This window comes from Buteo buteo, chromosome 24 (genome assembly GCF_964188355.1).
Source record: "Buteo buteo chromosome 24, bButBut1.hap1.1, whole genome shotgun sequence".
NCBI classification, from domain to species: Eukaryota; Metazoa; Chordata; class Aves; order Accipitriformes; family Accipitridae; genus Buteo; species Buteo buteo.
Window position 1 is genome coordinate 16,501,229 of NC_134194.1, and position 25,225 is coordinate 16,526,453.

The window sequence follows — 25,225 nt, forward strand, 5'->3', positions numbered from 1 at the left end:
GAGTTGGTAGTCACAGTCTCAACCACTGTTTGTGCAGAATTTTCTTTTGAAGAGTGACATAGGTGTACCACTGAAAATGGCATCAAGAAAGAGATTTCTCTCCTTTACTTTTTGCTTTTTATTTTTTAATTTAATAAGTCATAGAAGATTTCATGCAAGTTAGAAATTACTGAGATAATTTGGACAACTGAGGAAATTGGTGATGGTATATGGATCATTTTACCTGTAGGTCATTGTGTGTCTCGGTGTTGACCTAAATTTACAATCCGATGGCTCTTAATGTATAGGAAAAGCTTTGTCAGATGCCTTTCCAATAATGTTTCTTAGTAAATTAGGTAAAAACTGTTCATAGTTTAATGATTTAAGTTCAGGATAATAAAGCATTTATAGAGTTTGTTTTCAGTTTCCTTCCTGCTCTGAGAGGTACAGAGATAGGAGACTTTTTCCCACTGCCTGTAAGGCAGAACAACCTACTGAAGCTAAGGGAGGCTTTAAATAGCAGGGTTGCTCTGTGACTTTGCTCTTCTCTGCCTCAGTAACTTTATGTATTAACATATGGGATTGCAGTGCTTTTCTTTGTGAACAGGAGAAATGCTTTAAAGGATGGAGCATTAGTAAAACTGCTTGTGAAAGATGTAGTAGGATGTTGCTTACAGTAGTCTTTTTCCAGGGGATTGAGGTGCACATGTGACTACCTTTAAGCCAGAAGCATGTGTCTGGGTGATCAAGGTTTATGAACATTAGAAATACAGAGCTTGAAATTCTGGACCTATCAACTTTGACAGAAGCTCATCTCAGACATAACTGCAAAAAAGGCAAGTTACGAAGCACATGGTTAATTAAGACACTTTATTGACTCTGCACATCTCGAAAACTACCAACACTAGTTCATGGAATGTATCTAAGTTTTCCTTCCTTCAACATTTCTGCTGGCAGAAATTGTCCCTAATCCTCCATAGATGGTCTGCAGCTCTTTGAAGACCCTTGTAGGAAAGAGAAGGTGCTGGGGAAAAGGTTGAGTAGTTAGTTAGTTTGCTTTTTACACTAAGCAATCACAACTCTTTGATGCAGTTACCATAGGTGATGCTCTCTCCAGAGGTCAGTTCCAATTCTGGTGGGTTTCCTCCATAATAAGACTGTGTGGTACTGTGGGGAAAATAAAACAAACAAAAAAACCCAGAAAATTTCAATTGGTTTTCTGACCTACTCGGAGGACAACAGTTCTTCCTCTGACAATAACTAAAAGCTACCTCTGGTAGCAATGGACAAACTCCTTCCTGGTTCACCAGGACGCCTGGGTGGTGCTGGGGGACCAAACCTTGCCTATGCTAATCCCAGGAATGCAGTTATATGACTGTTCTGTCTGTATACCCTGGTCTAGTAGCTTGTGTTCTCCATGCACAGAGAATGACCCCTGCTTTGAATTAAATACAACAGAGAGGAAACATTAGCCCACCACCACCCCAGTATATTGGCTAAAATGAACAAGCCTTTTGCAGTTTGGCAGATGGGATTATAGAGGAAGAGAAACCACCATTGACTTCTGTGGAGTCATGGGTTCATACCTACTCTCTGTGCGATACGCTGCAGTGGAAATAGAAATGGAAGGATTTGGTAGGTAAATCACTATCACAACTTCAGCTTTGGATATTTTTTTCTGGTTTATGACATTCTATAGATTTTCAGACAGAACAATTACCATATATCTGAGTATCACACACAGAGCTAAAGTTGGTCATTGGCCACATATCTGTAGGATAGGCATAGATGAATGCCATGCTTGCTGGGCTTCCAAACAAAAGACAAAATCCTCAGTGGAAAAGGAATATGTCTGTATTGATTTACATAACATAGGAATGTGGCTGTGGCTGGTGGAGAGGTGGGCTCTTGGGTGTTAGAGGTTACAATTCCTTCTCATGCATTGTTTTCTTCAGATTTATGGTAGTGTCATTATAACATATGGCAGAGTTGTTTTCTTTTTAATTTTTAAGGGACCGTTTCAAAGTCAGCACTGTCAAATGACATATTTGGAAACATATGAGCTTGCAGTAGTGTCTTGGGAATGATGATAGAGCTTGTGCTTTTTACTTTTGTTTAACTCTGCTTTTAATTCCTGTAGATTTTCTTCACTCTAGAACTTTATTTTAGGCATTTTCTGTTCCCTCAGGTGGGTCTGTATTGTGGAACTGAAGAAGCAACAAAGCCCATTCTGCTTTCTCTGGCATATCGTTTGTGTGTGACTTCCTTTTGTTCTGTCACCAGCTTGACTGCGTAGCAAGGACCCCACTGCAGTGGTGTTTGCTGGTCCTCTGCAGTCTGCTCGCATGTGTAGACATAATGTAGCCTCTGCCTTTTAAAGGCTGTGTGCTCAGCTTACAAAGCTTTCATCATGTGTTCACTTTGCAGTCTTGTTTCCTAAAGAAATACTTTTTTGGTTTGTTTGTTGTGGGCTTTTTTAATGAGTACGGAACTTTTCCTAAATTAAGAATAACACAGAGTCACAGACCATCGAGGCTGGAAAAGGCCTCCAGAGCTCACCTAATCCAAGCCTCAACACTGAACTGAGACCAAATTTCTAAAGGCTTTGTGCACCTCAGTGCTGAAAATGTGCAAAATTCCCCAGCCTCTGCAGCAACCTGTTCCAGTGCATATTTGTCCCCATAGTGTTTTTTACCCACCTCATTTCTGATCAGAGCTTCCTGTACTTCAGTTGCGCCTATGGTTTCTCACTCGTCTTTGGTTGCCCTCACTAAAGACCCTGGCTCCCTCTTCTCCATAGTCTTTTAGGTACAGGAAGGCCACTGCTAGGTCCCGCTTAGCCATCTCTTCGGCAGGTTAAACAAGCCCAGTTCCTTCATTTCTCCACGCAGATCACATGCTCCAGTCCCTTGAGACGCTGGCGTCCTTCCCTGGACTTGCTCCAGTTCATGAACATCTTTCTCGTTTTCTAGAGGGAGCGGAACTCAATGCAATATTGTTGCCATCTGTAAAGTATTGCTAAGAATAATAACATTACGAAAGCATTTACCTAGGTAGATAATACAGCATTGGAACAAAGAGAGCATTTTAAGGCTTGTGTTTAACTTTTAAGAAGTTGGTTATGACTGTAGAGAATTCTAGTTTCACAATGTCATTTTTGTTAAACTGCACTATTTATTTTTGTTTTCTGTATATAACATCTAATCCTTAGTAGAAGAGTCAACTAGGTTTTGGACCTCTAGTTACTTTTCTGTTTTGAAAAACAAAGCTATAAATTTTATCTATTCTAATGTCTTTAGAGAATAAGTAATTTTAATAGCAATTTTAAAATATTTTTAATTAATTCCATATACTGTGGATGTAGAACAGGGTGTCTATATACCTGTACAGATACAATAGATACTTAGTTTAAACCAAGTGTCTTCATTGAAGTTATAAATTTTATTTTGCAAGAGTCAGCCATACAGCTGAATGTGGTAGGTGAAACAACATTAGTTTAAAATTTGTTTTAAATTTTTCTTGCCAGGTTCCCTTAGGTTTGATCTCTATCCTTGTCATAAAATGCTGATGCTTTTGCCTGGGAAGTTTGACCATGGCATTTGAAGAATGTAGGCATCTCTGTTCTGGATACACAGCAAGCTAGGCACCAGATGGCAAAATTGTGGGGGCTGGCTTTAATGCATTGAGCTTAGTCTCGAGAAGAAATCAGGCACTGCAGCTTTGTTGTTGTTCTTTCTGTGAAATGGCAATGGAAAGAAAGGACAAAATGAATTTTGTAAAGATTCCTTGCAGTTTTGAGAGTGCTTTTTAACTGGTTACTTCCTTGTGACTGTTCTTGCTTTCTGAAGCTCATCCGCACATGGTGGTGAATAGGAGATGGCTGTTTGCATTTCTCATGCAGTAGCTTCTCTGAGAATATCCCCATGTGAGCTCCCATGTTCTGTGCTGGTACAGCTTAAGACCTTGCTGTCTCCAGCTGCCTTCAGGCACTTCCTGCTAGGTGTTGGATGAAGATCACATACAGGGTTGAGAATTGTGGCAACCGAGGAGCCAGGATGGGCTTGCTTCTGACAACTCGGCCACGTGAGCAGTGCCTGCTGACAAAGTGACACAGAGGAAACCTCTTCTCCACCAGCAAATGCCAGACTTTCTTTGGAGACTCCCACAGATAGGGGAGACACCCACAGATAGTAAGCAAAATGATGGTCCTCTCCAAGAAGTCTGCAGAAGGAAGTTGCATTGTGAGAGTATATATTGGATTACATGTACTGTCCTAAATGACTACAATAAAGCACGTGGCCTTTTCTCTAGAGTGATTTTTCTCCAGAGTGATGTGGCTTTTTTCTTCATGATTTGGAGATGCAACAGAGAGTATAGTAATGTCTGCACAGTGACTGTACAATATTATGAGGTATTTGCTGCTTCTTGTGGTCTTGGACCAGTTGATTTCCTAGAAGTGTATTTTTCTTAAGTTATTAAATATATTTCCATTAATGAAGGTAACCCTTTCTGTCCTCTTCTGCTATGATAATATGCAAGCAAACCTTGCACTGCAGGTTTGAGTGCACCAGCTTTAAGGGTGATAGGACCTCAGTTCTGTTCCTGCCAACCCCTTGCTGTGTGGACACTGGAAATTCGCTTCAGAGATTTTGAGTTACAGTTGGTCATTTTATATAATAGTTGTATTAATTTTATCTTTTGCTGCGAGGTTTAATTAATTTTTATAAAACAATTCATTTTCCTTTATTGGAAGATAGAACAACACTTGAGGTGTAGTTGTTAGCTGAGAAACTTATAGAGCAGCCTTCTTACTTCATTATGCAAAGTTTCATTGGTGTCTGAGGCGATCTAGAATTTAAAATGTTTCAATAAATACTTTTATGGAAGCTGTTGAGATAGGATGTCATCTATTGTCTTCCATTCATATTTCTCTTTTCCCTTTGACTTTTTCTTAGCTTACCTTGAACCTTTAAAACAAAGGATCACTTTAGAAAGTTGTTATTACTGATAAAATCTGTGCGTTTACAAAAGTAGAGAACTCCCAAGGAGTAAGGCTAATAGTTTACACAAACAAAATAACTTTTTTTTTCCTTTTTTTTTTTCCTTTTCCTTTTTTCCTTCCCCCCACCGCCCCCTGGGGGGAGTATCAGGGCTTAGCTGAGTGGGTTATTTACTTGTGTAATTGGGAATAGCTGTCTTTATTGAAATTCTACTAAATACTATTAGGCATTTTAAAATATTGTTGCATTTTATTATCATAAATGTATACACCTTAAAAATGGTCTCTAATAAAGCCTTCTTCAAAGAATATTTTTGTAGGTTGACACTGCTAGCAGTGTCATATTAAAGCATCTTGTTAATGAGAATGAGAACTGTTAGTATCAAATTGAGGTAGGAGAGGTTCCATGGAAGCTTTAAAGAAATGCAGCGAGTGTTTCTTGGACAGAATGAGAGAGAATGATGTAAATTTAGAGTCAAAAGCAGGTGGTGTTCTCAACTGAAATGATAAGTGAAGTACCTAAACTCATAACTGTTTGCATGATTACTACTTTTGATGAGTTCTGACAATAAGACTATTGTAGAGGTTTGAAAATTGCTGAGAAACCTCTTCAGCAACTTGATCTTCTTATAGTAGCATCCTCTGATGAAATGTACACAGGAGCTTTGCTTGATCTCAGATTCTGGAAAAGTTCCCCTTTAACAGTGTATTCATCTATTAAGAGTAAACAAGGAATGAAAGGTGTGTTCCTAATGGTTTTCTTTTGGCTGATATTTTACCCAGCGGTACAGCTTCTGCTATTGCCAGCAGGAACAAAGGTGCCCAACAGGTGTAGAATTACAGAATGTTTTACGTAAGGAAGTGAAGAAGAATTAGGAAGGAACTGTCTTAAAATTCTTGGCATTGGACCTGTTTGGGTGCAAGAAAAGTACAAGTCCTTTCACGTCAGTTATATTTCTCCAACTTTATAGCACGGTCGTATGTTTAAAATCAAAACCCTTGAGTCTAATATGGAAGCACAGTGCCCAGGAGTTCTCAGAGACAGTTGATGGATTAGCCTGGCTGTGAAGGAAAACGCTTGTGGAAATGAATAGCATTCAAATCCATAACTGAAACTATGAGGATAAATAAGGTTTTTGAGAAAATGGAAAGAGAGAGCAGCCTGACAAGAGGACAGAACACTGGAAAATTCTGGTGAAAAATTAAATAAACTAATGACTAAGTGCTGGTGAAGGCAAACAAGAGGGGAAATGGCTGGAGCAGAACTTGTGCTCCAACCAGCTTGATGTCTTGGCTCCATTGCTAGTAAGGTTAAAAATCCTGTTAACTTAATTAAAGACAGCATTCTACCCTAGGATTAGAAGGAAAAAGGTACATCACCAATGGACAATTAAATAAAGCAAGTCGTCATTCATTGCATGGGCATTTAGATCTATCTCACTTCTATAAATGTTGATCAGTTTGATCAAAGAATTAATCAAAAATTATTTAGACAATTATTTCCTGATTCAAAAGTATTCTCTAGTGAGAGGAAACTATTATACAGAATCGTTAAAGCATGCTTAACTGCATTGTGTTAATTATCCAATGATAAATTATTCTACTTTTCTTCATTAACAGCATTTTAGCAGTAGATAATAGTATTGTTTGTTCTTCCTAGGCAGTAGAAGAGTAATAATGTTATTCAGGCAATTATTTTTAGCAAACTTAGTCTTTTGAAGTGGCCAGTTTGTATATGATCTTTAAATCTACTTTCTGAACTTATTGAGCTATACTAATTTTAAGTAATTATATTAATCAAGAAGTGGGTTTGTTGTATTGTTCCATGGTGACTTGATTTTTTTTTTTTTTTTTTTTTTTGTCTGACTGCATAGAATGATTGAAGTATGTAGATAACAATTATACTGTGAGCAGGAAACCAAGATCTGGAGCTTGGGGTTCCCAGTCTGCAGCAAACTTGTTGTATAACCTCAGGTGGGACACTTACCCTTTTGGTGTTTAACAACTTCTGTAGAATAAGGATGATACAGATTTAGCTCTCATGGCTGTTCTAAGGCCTAATGAATGTTTGTAAATAACTTTAAGTTAGGAGTGGAAATATGTGATCCTGGGGTAAAACCTCTTTTTTTTTTTTTATTTGGGCAGTGTTTGGAATGGGGGGAATGTTAATGCTTCATTCAGAAAAGAAAGAAAAACACTCTCCAAGAGGAAGAACTTGAAAACTTCACATGGCTGAGAAACTCCAGAATACACAAAAATGTTTATTCTGTCACTTTCTTTTCTTTACTTCTTCTTCAAAGTTTCTACTGTTCTACCTCTGTGTATCTGGGAAGAAAAGTAGATGTCATTTCAGCCTCATTTATATAACCAATTTGGGTGGATTTATAAGCCCTTCTCTGAAAAATGAGTTAAACTTTTTGCTGTTTGTAAATGTCTGTACTTTATTCATTGCTTGTGTCACATGTTTTGTAAAAACATGGCCATCTTTCTGAGTCAGTGTGACACAATCTATTTCTAATGGCTGGTGTAACATCTAGGATGGGAAACAACACGGTAGCTGACATTCTCTTTTGATGACCAGCTACTGAAATATATAGGATGCAAGTAATATTTTAGTAAGTTCAAAATAACTTTTCAAGAAAAATCATGTAGATGTACTGTGTGGGCTAACGGAGGCACTAAATAAGTTTTTTATGATGGAGTCTTAAAGGCCACTAGTTTTCTTCCTGCTCTGGAAGCTATCACAAGTGTTTGTGAAGGTTGCGATTTCTGCTGTTTTTCTCACAGGGGGAAAAGCTCACAGTTCATAGCAGATGAAATGAAAATGAAGAATTGATTGGTTCATATGTGCCACACTCTGCCTCAGACCTGGTGCTTAGCTAATAGTGAAATTTTACTGGTACAGTTTCTGAATCTATAGTGATCCCCAGCTCATGAGGTTCATACACCAGAATCCACATTTAATAACATTTAGGAATTTGTATCTGAGTTTGTCTAGCTGCTTTTTCAACTGACATAAAGTACCTTTAAGAAAGAAACTCCACATTTCAGTATTTGGAGAGGGGGGAAAAAAAAAATAAATATGAAAAATCAGAAGAAAGACATATCAATGGAAAATGAGGTCAGATTATTACACCAAACAGGCTGTCCAAATATACTTTGATTTTTGGTCCAAATCAATACTAGCATACTTGTCATCAGCATTATTTCATGTGACAAAGTGTACATACTATAGTAGTATTTCATTTAAAAATTGCATTTTATTTATTGCCTTTTAAAAAAGGCAGAGGTGATCCAGAAGTAGAGATGTACTTTTTCACTACTATTAAAATCAGCAAAAAATACAGCAGTTAAATAACCCTTTTATTCATTCCCTGAAAATTTGTTCTGTGCCAAAGCTGAATTATTGAATTTTCTCATTTCAAAAATAGTCTTTGCATAAAATAATGAACAGCATTTGATTCTCTAAATCACAAGCTTATTTCCAATTGTTGATGATGAAAAGAAGTACAGGCTTTTAAGAGACCTGTTTTTTAATGATCAGATTGGTACATGGTGTACTACTACTTTTTTTTTTTTTAAAAAAAGACTGTTTCTAATATTGTATGCCCTATTGTAATGTTTTGATCTAGTTGTGGTAGGTTATTTAGGGGCACAAAGTAAATGTGAAGTGCTTTGTTTTCTGTTGAACTTCCAAGTGATTACTGCATTCTGTCTATTGTGAGTGGCAGTTCTAATGGCCATGTACGCTGTAATAGTATAAGGGATCATTAGAAAATGCAAGAAACAAGCACATAAGTAAGATCAGTGTACGAATCAACTTCAAATTTAAAGAGAGTTTTAGCATAGGCTTCACTAAGCCATTAAAATTCATTTTGAGTCCTCCCTCCATGCCTCCTATTGATTTGACGTTGCTAACACAAAAAGAAGTGGTCAATTTTTTTATAAAAACCCTAAACAAAAAACTGGTTTTTACTTCTCAGCTCCTCAGCTTTTTCTTCTCTTCTCTCTTCTCTCTTCTGTCTTCTGTCGTCTCTTCTCTCTTCTCTCTCCAGGACATACAGTGTTTTAATGCCCTTGGACTACCCCACAGTTACCATTTAACGCTCTTGTTACCAGTGCTGTAGTCATGTCCAGGTAAATGGTTGCTGCGCATGAATACAAGAAATCTTATACTGGGTGAATAGTGAGTCCAAAGCTTATTAGGCACGTGTAACTTGTGGCACGTGCGGTACATCAGCAGCAAATACAGTATATCCCATTTATTGCTTTAGATCTACCATCTGTGGAAAGTTTAGATCAGCTGCGACTATCCATCTTTGAAACTTGACCAACCCTTTTGCAAGGCATAAATACCTTATTCAGAAGATTAGAAAGGGGTCCTCTTAGTGCTTCACAGATAATTAAAACAACGCTAGATGAGAAAAACACTTGAAGTCAGTTGTTAGTGGTTGTACTACTCTGTAATATAAGTGGGTCAATATGAGCAGTCTTAGTGAAATCCTTTGAAACAAAAGAAATTATTAAATCAGTTACTATTTAGGTCAATTACTCAAAATAAACCATTCACAGAGTGCCCTTGAGACAGGCAAGTCAAAGAGTATCAGGAATTTTAAATTCAAATTGAATCTCGCCATTATTCTCGCTCAACCAAAGCCATCACATTTTACCTTTCCAGGAATACATTACATAAAGATTTGACTAACAGGGAAGGTATTTAGCATTGAATTGAAACAGTATTTCATCTATTTAAGATAAGTATGAGAAAAATATGAAACAAGTTTTCTAGGAGTGCGTTACAACTTCATTTCACCATATTTTAAACCATGTATGGTGATACTGTTGTTTGAATTTTAAGAGTGTCTTTTTGACGATGCTATGGAACTGCTTTTTGCCTGACTGTTTTGTTCATAGAAATCCCCAAAGCAAAGATGAGGATGGAAGAAGAATCTATGAGAATATTTTGTTGCAGTTAGGTAGATGTATTTAGTCTCAGATGCTTGGGATTTGTCCTCAAGTAATAGAAATATCAGAAAAAAATTACAAGTACTGTAATAAATATGAACATGTCATTGAATAAAAACCCCAATAAAAATGTTTTTCAAATTATCTGTAGTATTTTTAAGCATCTCTTAAAATCTAGTAAAGTTCAAGAAATTTTTAATAGTATAGTATTATAAAGATCAAGTTATTCACCAAATTATTATGACATCTGATTCTTGTAACAAGATTTTCCTTAAGAAAGGTCAGAGTAAAGCTGTTGGGACATATTTATCATATTTCTACATTTATTTTCTTGTGTTAACATGTTGGACTTGTCATGGTAATGACAGTGCAGACGTTGCACCTTGCATTCTGCACATGAGGGTGACTAAGAAATATTTCTTGGCATTATCAACAGTAGAGCATTGTCTTACCATTTCCTTTTATTTTTGTATTTGTGGGGTAATTGCACAAACTCTACAAAAGAATGTTTACTGAGGGAACAATTTCAAAAAATCTTGTCTGCCTGAGAAGATGCTTTAATAAACTAATATCATGGAAATACTCAGAAGTTTTATCTCAGTCGTAGTAAATCCCTCTTTCAACTATAGTAAAAAGGAATTAAATGTTCTTTCAGAAACAATAGAAATCAGGCCAGACAGCTTAAAGTTTAGCAATCATAAAAACAAAAAGCTGTTTGTTTTCTGAACTGATAGACAATACCTTCATATGGAATAATAGGCTTTTGTATTGAACAGTAGCATGAAGACATCCAGAGAGTAATTGGCAGTTTTTTCTCAATACTGTACTGTATTCATCTGTTTTGGTGTTTTGTAATTGTGATATATTGATATCTGAATTTGATGAGATAGTATTGAACTGGAATCAAAGAGCCAGGCATTGTTAATCTAAACGATCATATATCTCCTCAAAGTTCAAGCAAGTGTTTGTGCCACCAGTGTTAACATGCTTTACAGTTTAATAAATATTACAGGGCCAAAGAATTGAACTGAATAATTCAGATACAGAGAAGTCAGTTTAACCACTAGACGTTCAGAGAGGTGAGAAATGGGAGTATATATTTAGTCTTCCTTTCTCTTTAATCTAAAATTCTAAAACTAACCCTCTCAGTTTTAAGTGCTGAACATCTTCTGTTTTGGCTTTTCTCTGTGTGTTGTTTTGTGGTTCATTTTTTTCTCCTCTGAAATGTACCATCATAGTTAAAAATAAGAGAAAAAGGAGGAAAAAGCAAGCATGTTTACACTTCTTATCGCTCACAGATTGCAGAGTACCTGTGGGTGGTTTAAAGCAGCTGTTTCTCCTGGTTACCTAACTTTCTTCTTTAAAATTCAGAAAGAAAAAAAGAAAAAAACAAAACAAAACAAAACAAAAAACCACAACAAGTCTAAATGTCAGAGTCTAAATGAAGCCAAGAAACCTTTTCTCAACTCACTAGCTCATCTGGCCAAGTACTTTTATTGTCTCTTAGGGGCATAATCCATTCCAGCCAAAAAGCAATGATTTAGCCAAAATACTTATGCCAATGTTATGACCTCCTCTCCTATGGGTGAAAACAACTACAACAATGAAAGACATGACTGCCTTCTGGGTTTTTTATCGTCTTTTGCTGGAGCTTGTTACCTTGGTGGCAGAGGTGGCAGAAGGAATCGTACTGCTGAAGTGCTTTGGTAGTTTAAGTAAGACTCTGGCCTGCGACTGGGTATAGCAGGCGTGCAGGACCTGCTCCCGTTCTGCTGGGTGGGCTTTCGAGTAGGCCACCTGAACTGAGAGGGGACAAGGAGAAAGAAAACGCCTTCAACTGTCCCAGCTAAATTTGCCAAAACCGTTTCTTCTCCTCCTTAGCCAAGTATAGAAAAGCAGAGTTTTTGTTCCAGTTTTTGCTTGTTAGCAAATCTGGGTATTTTTTGTGTGGGAAGATTTCGTTTCCAGCAGAAAGTTTTGTCATGAGGATTTCTCTGGACTGTTACAGACCTGGGCATAGGATGCCATGAGAGAAAGACATACGGATACCAACTCAAAATAATTAGTACCCCGGTGGTTAGGGTGCTCATGCTTAGTGTGTTTCTTGCTTTCTACAGTATCTTTCATTTTGCAGTTTATGCATGCTAACTGTGCATATATGAAAGTATATCTGCCACAGTAAGGGTGTCCTAATTAAGTAGACTGTAAGAATCTATCTCTTTCTGGTCCAGTGAGCAAGAAGGTATTTACACAATTTTGAAGAGCTCCAACTGCTGATATGGATAAACTGGTCATCTTGAGGGACTGTGAAGAAGAGCATCTAGTCATGTTCTGTGGTGCACAAGAGCAGCCAATTCCCAAAGTTTTTTCAGAGAATCATAAAAATGCAGAAATGTTGAGTCTGGAAAGAACCTCTGGAGACACCTGGTCCAAGCTTTTGCTGAGAACAGGGCCTTGGATTATGTTATCCAGGGGCAATAAAATCAGTTGCTGCTTGTGAACACATTGTTAAAGGATAATGTACACCTTTGTAATGCATTAATGCTGAATAGGAATAATCTCCTCTATGCAACTTTCCTGCATGCTTAATTCTTAATTGCAAGCCCTCCTGAAGGAAGAACGGAAATAATTAAAGCTGGTTTGAGTCTGCTTTTCTTTGTACTGTTGCATAACAGGAACAAATATTATTCTGTCAGTTCTGTGCTGCGTTATCAGTGCTCATTCAAAAATCAAAAGATAACAGTGTTTTTGTTTTATCATTATTTTTTAAACTCTTCAATGAGATGATAATTTAGATAGAAAGCAATTCTCTTATAGCATTTGATTTTCTCCCCCCACACATTCAGGTCAATCATTTCAATTTCTAAGGATGCATCATGTGAGTCTTCTCTTTCTTCTCAATCTATGCCAGATTGTTCTTCAAGGATAAGTCATGGAAAGTAGAATAAAACAAAATGTAGCAGCAACGTTGCTCACTCTTTTGTTATCCTTTCCTGTTTTTAGGTGACAGTGACTGACCCCAAATATAAGCGTGAGTTTTCTGAAAACGTCCTACCTGACTCAGAATAATGGATATAAAAGATAGAAGACACCGTTCTCTGACAAGGGGCCGTTGTGGAAAGGAATGTCGCTATACAAGTTCTTCACTGGACAGTGAAGACTGCAGAGTACCAACTCAGAAGTCTTACAGCTCAAGTGAGACGCTGAAGGCGTATGATCATGACACCAGGATGCACTATGGAAATCGAGTTTCTGACCTGGTTCACAGGGAGTCAGATGAGTTTCCAAGGCAAGGTATGTTTAAAGTCAGAACTGGTTCCTTTTACAGTAATCCGCGGTAGACAGTCTCTGTGGCTTGTTGAAGGATACCAGTGTTATAAGGAGTTTTAATGGAAGAACGGTAGGAGAATGGTTGCCATTTTAACATTATTTCAACTGTTTTGTGTTAAATTAGGAAGTTCTTTCTCTTCTTAGATTATTGATACTGTCGGAATTCACTATTGGTAAATGAGGCAAACCAGGATCCACTCTTCCTGATAAACACAAATGCTAGTGACCCTTAACCAAATGTTGTATTTGTCATGGATCTCAGGGTTGGCCAATATGCTAACTTTCTATTCTATTTCCTAGATTCATTTTGGAAATAATAATGGCATTTTCATCTAAACTTTTCTGTCTTTAACAGAGTGCCTGTACTGAAAAGATAACTATAAGACTGTTACAGTAAAACCCCATATGGCCAACATATATTCATTATTAATCAGGTGCCTTGGAATTCCTTTCCTGTTCTTGACTGCTCTGTAATTGGAATGTGGGAATGGGAATGCTGTTTCCTCTGATTTCATTTTGTCACTGCTTACCCTTACTGCTTATCCTTCACCTCATATAAACTGGAAGGAGGAAACCCGTCTAATTACTTTTATAATTGGCTATAATACGTTATCGCAGCATTGAGATCCTAGAACTAATATTTGAAATAACCTGCCTGTGTGAACTTGTAAGCAAGGTGAAGTAACCTCTTCTTTTATAAAATGTTCCTTGCTTTAAATACCTGTTATGTCCAATGAATTAACAATCTAAATGTTTTTAGTTGAAAAAAATGTGATTATGCCTTTGCACTGTACACACACGTAGTTTTGCTCTCATTCAGGTATTTACTTGTCTTAGTAAATCATAAGTCTGTGTGTTGAAACCGTTAGTGAACATTGCTTCATCGGAACAGTGTTTAATCATCAGGTTAACTTGACTAAATAGCCTGCTGAAATTGTCACTTAGTCAACAATTAGATATGGTTTTTAAAATAATTTACTTGGTTTAGTTTCAGTTGGAGAATCAGATATGGTTTATATATCAAGCACGATATAGGCAGTTTTGAGGCATAAATGTATAGCCCTTTGTGTCCCTCTCAATGGAAGGTAAATTATCCAGTACATCGTTAATTGCTGAAACTCTACTATTCTATATATGTGCTTGTTAATGGCATATGATAGTTCTCTACTATACATTTTTAATATTGTGACTCATGAAATTCTAAGTTATCACACTTCTATGTAGAGAACAGCCAATGAAAGGTCATTTTCTATACTTGATATCATGTCATGCAACTTGTTTAAAGCATTCTGCCAACAGTCAGTGCCTGTCTTCACCTTTAAATCAAAATATCTATTAATTAGCATTGCTAATTAAACCCTTGTCTAATCCCGTGTTTCTCTCACATTTGTGTACAGACATTTGGAAGTGTTTGCATTGTGCTTGGTCTATCAAACACCCAGTTCTATTTTCTAAGGTAATCTCTGTTCTTGTAGAGTCTTTCTTTGCTTATAGGTATTTACCTAGAGATAACGCATCAAACTGCAACTAGATCATACGAGCTACTGGAGCCATTTTCACTGTGGTTTGTTCAGCCTTTGTGTACAGGAGTCATCTAAATATTGCTTTTCCCTATCTGGATGATTGATGCTTCAGCTCAAGTGCCTCATTTTAGTTTCCAGGTCATTATTCGGCATTTCATGAGGGTGTTCTTTTTCTCTTGATTACTGATTTGACAACTGTTCATCCTCCTCCTGCTCTTAATGTGTTCTTATCTGCCCTCTTTATGAAGGGGAGTGCAGATTGTTGGTAACTGAATTGAAATGCTCAGGTTTTTTATTTTTTTTTATTATTTTTTTTCCTCCTGCTAGTCAGTGTTGTTATGTTAGATGAATAAAGTTTATTTTAGAGGGCCAGAGTAAGTTTTTTGTTAAATAATACGAGCAGTAACTCCTTATTTTCCTGCTTTTGTTAAGTTTACAAAGCAAATTTCTTTAGAAAATAAGTCTGTATGATGATTTTTCCTGTTTGAAAGCTCGGTAACTTTCTGATTGTACAGTTCCTCTACTGACATTAAATTTGAGATAATGTTGGAAGTAGATCTAGATTAAGACTTGCTACATGTTCTCACTTTCTATATTAATGTTATATGGATAAAAAAGTGGTTCATATAGTAGGAAATACTGTTCATTACATCTTATGCATGCGGTTTCCAGCTGCAAACATCTAGGGATTTATACATGTAAATTTATTCTAAATTTGAGTGGGTGTTTTGATGGGATTAAATTCTGTAGGAAATAAACATGCTTAAAATAAATAGTCTTTAGAGAATTTTTTATTCATCTATTATAAAGTAGCTTGACATTTTTTAAGCAATTGTAGATATTTTCCTCAATATTTTTTCTCTTCTGTTAGTAAAGCTATATGCATTTGACTTATTGAAAATTATCTGGTTTAACCATGGCACTGGATCTGCTCAAAGCAGTTGGTTTTAGCTGCTGCCTGATCATACGTTACTTGGTTTTGAAAATCTGTTAGCCATAAGACCACGTTGTACTACTTCTATTTTTGTTTGTGATGGTTAGACAGTGAAATGCTAATAACAAAAACTATATTCAGGGCTCAGAAGTCTGAAACAGATCATCTTGGTCTGCTTTAGTATTTCATTGTCCTTCTGTTCTTACTTGTTTGTCTCATTCTTCATGAAAAAGCAGATCTCCAAAGTATAAATACCTCTCTAAGTTAGTGTGAATAAAGCATTTAATAGGAAAATTGAACGTTGGTGGAAGTGTAACTCTGAGAATACAACTTTAAAACTTTGTCATTGTTTGAATGTTTTGAAATAAGCTTTTTGTGCTAACCATTGACAAATGCACCTACCAAAGAAAGTTCCTCTTTGTTGTAGCTGCTACTTTCTGGTGCAGTATTTGGAAGTTTTGGTATAAAGGCATGAAGGGTGATGCAACTGTGTATTACCTAAAGCACCTTTGTCTGGCATTACTTCTACTGTGCTTTTCCTAAGATGTTTACCTGTAATTTTTCTAAGTAATAAAATTCCCCTTTTAAAGTCTGTTTTTAATGTAGCAGTAATAATATTTGTGCAAAGTAATTCAGAATAGGTTTAGTATTTTTGTGTCAAGCTTATTTTCTGATAATCTTCAAAACAGGTGTTCAGGTTTTTGGATAAAATGACAGGTCCAGTGCATACTTGAGCTATTAATTTGTCTCAGATTTTCCCTAATATAGATAGAAACGTATTTGTAAGTCAATACCTGCACTGAATATTCATTAGTCAATTGATCTGAAAAATACAGTCCTTCAGTGGATCTGAGAGAGCATTCAAACATTACAAGATTTATTTAAAGTTGAGGAGTCCTTTCTGAATGCTGTATTTTAAGATGAATAGAAACTTTTATACTTTCTGCTAGGTTATGTCAAAAGCTTGACAACAGTTCTGAGACCTCTGAATATTTGGGATATTTTACAATCTTCTGGTAATACAGGAATTTCTCTATATGCTCCGTATTTTTCCACCAAAGAGAACCAATTATCAAACTACTTTTTTTTTTTTTTTTTTTTAAATACCTTCTTTCTAACTTCATCTGCTGACACAGCATGGTGAAGGTAGATGTCCTTTAAGGCTAAAATGAGGATTTTGGAAAACCTTTCTTTAAAGAGGTTGCTTTGAAAGGCAACTTTTCTTCGAGTATACTTTGTAACCAAATTTTGCTTAAAAGAACACTCTACTGAGTTGTTAAGGGTTTTAAACTGGGTTTCAAAGGCACAGTTGCAAACCTTACTATTCTGGAGTTCCTCACTTGGCATTCATAGCTCATGGATTTTGTGTGTCTGCCTGGGCCAAATGCCAGCTGATGCAAAATTTATTAGCCAATAGTTATACTGAATTGACTGCTTTCTCATTCTCAGGTCAGATCTAGTTTAGCAGTAAATCTCTGCTGTGAAATGTTAGAACAACTAGAGTATATGATTGAAGTTATTAAAAATAAGTCTAAAAACCACAATCATATTAAACTGGACCCAACAGTCTTCTGAAATATTTTGAATTTTTTTACCACAGTTGAATTGCTTTGTATATGTCACAGCATCTTTTTTTGTATGGCGAGATAATTTCAGTAAAGAACAAGAGCCAATACCTTTCTGAATGTCAGCTCAAATTCCATTTTTTATTCTTTTATACTTAAAACCGTATGCTTTTTGTATCCTGTTTAACACTATTGGTACGTTAATGGGAGTTAGAAAACAGTAGTGACAATTATTATAATAAATGCCTTATAATGTCTCTTAAGATTGTCCAGTATTTTTATTAATATCAAATAGAAAATTAAGTTATTGCAGTAGAATTCTCAGAGAGGGGCACTTGGGAAGTATATATTGCACTCAGTTTTCTTTCACATGAAGTTGTGTTACTATGGCATACTACTCATCATCTCCTGGGTATTTCATACTGCATCTTTTCTCCATACATATTAAACAGGTTTCTTGAAGAAAAAAGAAAAATGTCAATAAAACAACTCCCCCAAAATCCAAACCCAAAGCAACCCAAACCAGTTTGATGAATCTACATTTTATTTTTTACAGCCTACTCTAGGCAGCTCTGATTGCTGAGAAAAACGAATGTTGTTTTCTCTTCTTGTTCTTCACATCATAAATCTATCACCAAATAATTTACTGGGACACATTCGAAGAACCACACCGCAGTAAGAACATTTCATGAGACTGATTAAGCTTGTTCAGATTTAAAGTTATTGTGGTCAGGTATTCTGTGTTCAGCAGTGACTAATGTGCTGCTATACAGAGGGATAGTTGCTGTTACAGGTTCTAGGCTAACTGGACTTTGTCTCGCTGCTTATATTCCCAGTAACACCAAGATGAGATTTTTGGTTATCTTGTCATCAAACACAAGTCGTACTCAATTTTTAGGCTCAGATTAGTGTATCCCTTTGAAATCCAACTGAGTTTTACTAATTTAAGTTTTAATATTTCTTTCCAGAACCTGTGACCTTTTGAAAATTAAATGTTCAATATATAGATTTGGATTAAAGATGTTAAAGAAAACTTTTTCTTGTATTCTGGCTAGAGTGGGAGCACATTCTTACTTTTCCTTTCTCATGTTAGGTTTTGAGTAGCATTCTGAAATACGTTGCTTTTTGGTATATCCATACGCTTACGTAATCAAACAAAATCCGAGGTAGAGGCAGGTGGCAGAAGCTTAAGGAGGAAGCCCTTAACAGGGAATCAGATGTAGGGTAGCTCATGTGGGGAGAAGGGCCTCAAGGCAAATTTCCTATTATAACTGGTACACACAGGTAACTTGCACTGCTGTTGAATCAAGATTTACTTTGTTTTTAACGGTTACCTAAGAAATACATGATCCCAGTGTGAAATATTTATTAAGGTGAGACAACAGCTGCATTCACTTTCTCTTCTCTAGAAAGCATGGCATTAGTGAGAAATAAAAATTTATATTTTAATATAATTTGCTTATTTAATAAAGCAAAGATATTGAATAAAAACTCTCTCCCCTACCTTCTCCCTCCCAAAATCATAAAAGATTATATGGTTCTTGTTGTTAAGTGATTTAAAAACATGAAAGCACTTTTCATCTGTGCTTTCATCTGTGTTGATATTGTTAATGATGGACCTATGTAGCAGCATTACTAGAAAAGCAAATAAATGAAAGTACAAACCTTTATAGGAAAATATTCTTTTAGGAAAGGAAAATGTAAGAAAGTCTAACCCCAAATCCAACATGCCTCCTCTCATTTATACTCTAGCATCAGTCAAGTGGCCTTTTGAGCTTTAATATTAAGATCTGCTGACAAATAGGAATTAAACTAAAACTTTGTGTATATTAGATCTGAGTCACAATAGCATAAAATCAGAAGGAAATCTCTTTAGAAGTGGCTTTTCAGGGAAGCATCACGGAGCAGACTCTCAGTCTTTGGGGTACTACCAAGTACATATGCATAAATTGTTTTCTCTTGCTCTTTTGTGTTGTGTTTGTTTGAGTTTGGGGGGGTTTGTTTGTTTGTTTTCCTTTTGAACAGGAAGCTCACTGACTTGTAAATAGTAGTTTAAATCAGTTGTTCTCTTACATTCTTACATTCTTACAGAAAATCTCTTACATTCCCCTTCCATCCTCCCTTCGTGGTGTTTCACCATTTTATATCTTCATACATTGTGACTTAATTTGCTGGGTGTGGTTGGTTGCTCAGGCCTGCTGGAACTAACCATTGAGAAGTCAGACTGTCTAACAGGGACTTGTTGAATGAAGGTGTAACTCTTGCTCTCTTACCTATTTGACTAGTAGATCAGCATCTTGGCCATTAGGAGTCCTTCTCTGAGAGAGCAGACACTGAATGGCAGCAGATGTATTCCAGCCCCGCAGTTCAGAGCTGGCCGTTGCAATACAGCATGCTGAAGTATTTAAAATGTCATTGCTATGGAAAGAACATAATCAACTAGCAACCTAAATACACAGTGTAATCAATTAAAGTATTACCAGGAATCTCGTTCTAGGTGAACATGATAAAGATGAAGTTGGAGTTGAATAAAATACTATCTTCTGAAGCTTTATGTAGAGAAGCTGTGATGCTGACAGAGGACTCCAGTAATAATTAATATGGCCAGTGCTGAAAAACACAGTACTATTCTAATATTAATATGTATTTGTAGAATAAACAAAAAACAGCCAGACATAATAGGCAAATTCTGTGTACACACAGTTTCTCTCAGGGAGTCATTTTTTATTCTTGGCAGTTTCTCTCTACTGATCATTACTAAAAATCAGCATTTGTTTACAGTTTAAATTAGAGAATCAGAATGCAGGGATTTCCGATGCAAATATATAGGTATGTATATAGACTTATGCTCCTTTTTTTCAAAAGTTATTTAGTTTTCAAAAAGAGCTGCTTTTTTTACTGCTGCTGCAGTGGACTTCTCATTCATTGATGATTAAGTTAAACTAGGTTCTATTTTTTTTAACCATTTACAAAGTTACATGAACTTTATGTACACTAGATATGAAAGGATAACTTCTAAAAAGTAGATGTTATCAACTCGTGTAGTTAGCACACACTGTGAATAAAAGAAATTTTAAAAAAAACTTAGGTCTACTCTAGAATAGGCTTAGTAGCCATTTTAATGCAAATACCCTTTCAAAAGTACTTTGAAATTAATAGGAATTATTCTTCCTATACTTTATGGCTACAAATTTGTATCAAGCAAAAAGAACTTGTGCCTCAAAATAGAGGAGTACTGTTTGCTCGCCTTATTATGCTAGGGCCTAACTGAATGTTGAAGAAAACCTATTCTTTGATTACTTTTTTTTCTCCTCATCCCTTTGCTTGGCTATGAAATAGAAGTCTAAGACTTTGGACACTGAAAATAATAATTTTTGATCCTATAAATCCTTCTCCATTTTCTCATACACACGCATGCACACACTCTTCTAAGAAGTTTGTAATATGTAGGCCCATCCATGTGGATGCTCTTTCTCACATTAAAATCCATTGTAAAGGGAAATAATGTACTCCAAGGAGATGAAATAATATTTTTCTTTTTAAAATAAAATACTCTAAATAAAAATACTTATTTCTTGATTAACCCTACTAACAAAAAATGGCTAACTTGTGCAAATTCTGCAAATATTCCACCTTCTCTGGGTTCTTGTCTTCCCAAGTATCTGCAGTTTAATATAGGTATTTTTTAGGGTATATTTTCCAGCAAGAAGAGTTTGGAAAGGAGGCTGATTACTTACGAGTGTTCCCAAGCTGACGAAGAGATTCAGATGCTTTTCTAATACACCTATTACCATGAAAATCTCAGATTTAAAAAGCTTTTACGCTTGATCTGGGTTTGAATTGGGCATCTTTGCCGCTGCATCTTAGGCATGTAGCAGAAAATTAGTCCTTAGAAGTCATGTAGTCCAGAATTTGCATTAGTGAATATTGTTTTGTTTCTGCTGTGGACTTGGGCACCCCTCTAAAGCTTGTTTTCTGGTAAAGAAAAATTAGGCCGTTTGCTTCTCCTCTTCCTTTCTCATAATAGAGGAAGAAAGAAATATTTAAATAAAATGGAAATCCATATATTTTAAACTGACAAAAGGCATTTCTTTTGGATTACACATTGTTGAACTTTCTGATACCAGAAGTTTTTAAGGTCCGTATCTTCAGGAAAATAAGGGAAGTATTAGACATTTGTATATTTTTGGAGTGTGTGGAAGATGGGTGTATTGGTTTTATGTGGCAAGGTTTTGGTAGCGGGGGGGGTTACAGGGGTGGCTTCTGTAAGAAGCTGCTGGAAGCTTCCCCTGTGTTCGAGAGAGAGCGAGCCCATACCAGCCAGCTCTGAGACGGACCCGCTGCCGGCCAAGGCCGAACCAATCAGTGATAGTGGTAACGCCTCTGTGATAACATTTTTAAGAAGGAAAAAAGTTGGGAGAGGGAGAAACAGCCGCGGGAGAGAGGAGTGAGAACATGTAAGAGAAACAAGCCTGCGGACACCAAGGTCAGTGCAGAAGGAGGGGGAGGAGATGCTCCAGGCGCCGGAGCGAAGATTCCCCTGCAGCCCGTGGTGAAGACCCTGGTGAGGCAGGCTGTCCCCCTGCAGTCCAGGGAGGTCCACGGTGGAGCAGGTCTCCGCCTGCAGCCCGTGGAGGACCCCACGCCGGAGCAGGTGGGTTCCCGAAGGAGGCTGTGACCCCGTGGGAACCCCGCGCTGGAGCAGGTTCCTGGCAGGACCTGCAGATCTGCGGAGAGAGGAGCCCGTGGAGCAGGTTTCCTGGCAGGACTTGTGACCCCGTGGGGGACCCGTGCTGGAGCAGTGTGCTCCTGAAGGACTGCACACCGTGGAAAGGACCCATGCTGGAGCAGTTCGTGAAGAGCTGCAGCCCGTGGGAATGGCCCACGTTGGAGAAGTTCGTGGAGGACTGACCCCGTGGGTGGGACCCCACGCTGGAGCGGGGGAAGAGTGTGATCAGCCCTCACCCTGAGGAGGTGAAGCGGCAGAAAATAACGTGTGATGACCGTAAACCCCATCCCTGTCCCCCTTGTGCCGCTGGGGGGGGCTTGGTGGAGAAATCCGGGAGTGAAGTTGTGCCCGGGAAGAAGGGAGGGGTGGTGGGAAGGTGTTCTGAGATTTCGTTTTATTTCTCATTACCTTACTCTGGCTGAATTGTAATAAATTGAGCTAATTTTCCCTAAGCTGAGTCTGTTTTGCCCGTGACGGTAATTAGTGAATGATCTCTCCTGTCCTTATCTCGACCCGCAAGTTTTTGTTATATTTTTCTCTCCCCTGTCCAGCTGAGGATGGGGGAGTGATAGAACGGCTCTGGTGGGCACCTGGCGTTTAGCCAGGGTCAACCCATCACAATGGGTTAAGCACCAGAGTGTATGCACTGCTCCAACGCACAAGTCAGTTTTCAGCTCAAATGCATTGGGAACAGGTTTTAGGTGTTTATTGTGTTTATTCTGTAATTGTCTTTTACACCTTATTTTGTTTTTGTTTTTTTTTTTGTTGCCCATGTTCTTTTGAAATATCTTACTATTGTTGGGGACTAAATTCTAGACTCAGTGGGCAACTGGTTGCTCTGTGGTGATGATTACTATGTTTATATTTGTTTTCTTTCCCTGTTTGTTCACCTAATACCTCAAATGGATTGTGTGATTTTTAGAAGCTTTTCAAATGTTATGACTGGACCCAAATACACACAGTTTACTTAGTAAGAAAAACATAAGGAAACTTTCAAACAAACAAACAAAAACACCACCCAAAACTCATTTTCTTCCTTAGAGAACCATGGATGTTTTGGAGTTGAGTCAAATTGCTGATGATAAATTACCTTAAAGCCTACAAATGGGAATCAAAATTAGTAGAAAAGAGAACAAGAAGCAAGTATAATTGGGTAAGCAGGGCCCAGCATGTTTTATTTGTTCTTTTTGTTTTATATTATTTGTCTCTGGATTCAGAGTTTAAGTTCAGAAGGCCTTCCAGTTATCTTGTTTGGCCTGCTCTCCAGTTGCTCATTAACTTTCATCAGATTATTTCTACGTTGATCCCAGTAATCTGTCCTTGAATGAAGCACATTCTGGAGTCTTGAAAACATCAGTCGGCAGAAAAATCCATCATTTCCATTGGCAGGCAGCGTCTGTGGGAAGTCAGCCTCCACGTTAAAAGCAGATGCCAGCTTCTCTTTGGATTTTGGAAAGTGGCTTCAGTTACTATCCATTAGGTCTGGTGATGCCCTTTTCTGTTTTATTGGAACAGCCATAGTACCCAGTGTTTTCTCTTTACAGTTCTGTTAGATGCTGCAGTTAAGCCAGTCATCTTTTATACGAGCTCTGTCTATCTATCTATCTATCTAGAGCTCTTCAAGCATCTGCCTGTGTAGTATCATCTTCTGTCATGAAATCAGATTTGTCACTTATTTCTAAACCCTTTCCTATCTTTTAGTTTTTCTCTAAAGGAAGCAATATGTACCATGGCAATGCCATATATGCCTCAGTGACATGGATAAAAACATGTTGAAGACACAGTAACAGGTATAAAGATAGCCCTGTCATACTACTTCCACGTTTGTAAATCCAAACTTCAGATTTGCTTTTTCTGGTAGCAGTCAGTTCCTGTTGAGCTGCTGGTCCTTCAAGGTTCCTAAATTTTTTCAGAGTCTATATAGCTGACTAGACAAAATAGCATGCAGATATTTTTATATATTGCTATTTTTTTATATGAGTGCTTAGCTGGAAGTGTCTTACAGTGAATGCAAAAGTACATGTCTGTGAATGTAGACCATATTGGAAACAGAGATTTACTGTCCCAAAGTGTAATGCTTACTCAGCCATCTGATGAGATTTGAGCACTAAACAGTTTGAGAGGGATGCATAAAGCTGTTTTATTACAAGATGCTGTTATGAATTGTAGCAGCTTTCCTTATGGTATACTGCTGTTGCCAAACAAGTTGCATGTATGTAAGCAGTTTTATTTGTAATTACTTGCTTACATTTCCTTAGAATATTTGGGTTATAGCTGTTTGTGATTCCTACTCCTCCACTGGTGGCAATCCCTACATCCTGTTTAATTCAGAATGAAAAGATATCTTTTAAAACTGCTTCGAGAAAAGCCTCTCTGAGGAATGCTGTTTCTTATACATGGTATAGAATGGGTCTCAGATGTTTGTGTGTGTGTGTGTGTGTGTGTGTGTGTGACAGAACCTTGTTAAAATCAATGCAGAAAGCTTACACAGGAAAACTCAAAAAAGTTTTCTGTTTCTTCTTAATGCAGTGAAAAGTAAAGTAAAAGATTTCATTTTAGCTGAATTTGAGCAAGTCCAGAAAATGGAGAGAGGAATTACCCGCCTAAAGAAATGTTATGGAAAACAGAGTAGTTAAGAACTAGGCTATTTTCTAAACTTTGGTCAGAAACTGGATGTTACAAACTGAATTAGACACTTGAAAAACGTTCTTGACATAATACTAAAAGCGGTGCCTGTTGTCTTGCTTGTGATTCTGTTTTCTGAGCTCTGTGTAACTACCATTGTGTTCGATGATGCTAGTTAGCTGTTTTCCGTACAACAATCAAATGCTTTCACAATCATTATTTTCACAAAGTTAGATACTTGCTTGAAGTAGATTACAAGAGAAGAACAGTTTGATCATCAGTACTGAAATGTCTCTTCAGCGTAGCTTGTCCACTGTAATTTTGCAAGTCAAACCTTGGTCTTCTGTTGATTACCATGCAAGATGCTTCTTCAGCTTAGTAAAAACCTTGCTTGGAAGATCTTACCAATATCCATCCTGTTCTATTCCTTGCATTGCTTCCTTTATCCAAGTTATCAGCCCAGGTATGTCTTGCCACTCCTAGTATTGTAAAATTCTTTTAGCTGCATGCACATCACTATCATATTTCTTCTTTCCTTATCAGCTCATTTATCCACTCTTAAGTTCTGAATCTTGG

General features: G+C 37.1%; 1 protein-coding gene across 3 annotated transcripts in view; it reads left to right on the forward strand.

Annotated features, from left to right (window-relative positions):
- Window positions 1-13,011: 13,011 nt before the first annotated feature.
- The window catches only part of TENM2 (teneurin transmembrane protein 2), a 545,903-nt gene continuing 533,689 nt past the window's right edge, over window positions 13,012-25,225 (forward strand). For all 3 annotated transcript variants that reach the window (XM_075056250.1, XM_075056251.1, XM_075056252.1), the window contains exon 1: window positions 13,012-13,237. In XM_075056250.1, coding sequence (XP_074912351.1) covers window positions 13,012-13,237 — 226 coding nt within the window. The remainder of the gene's footprint in view (window positions 13,238-25,225) is intronic.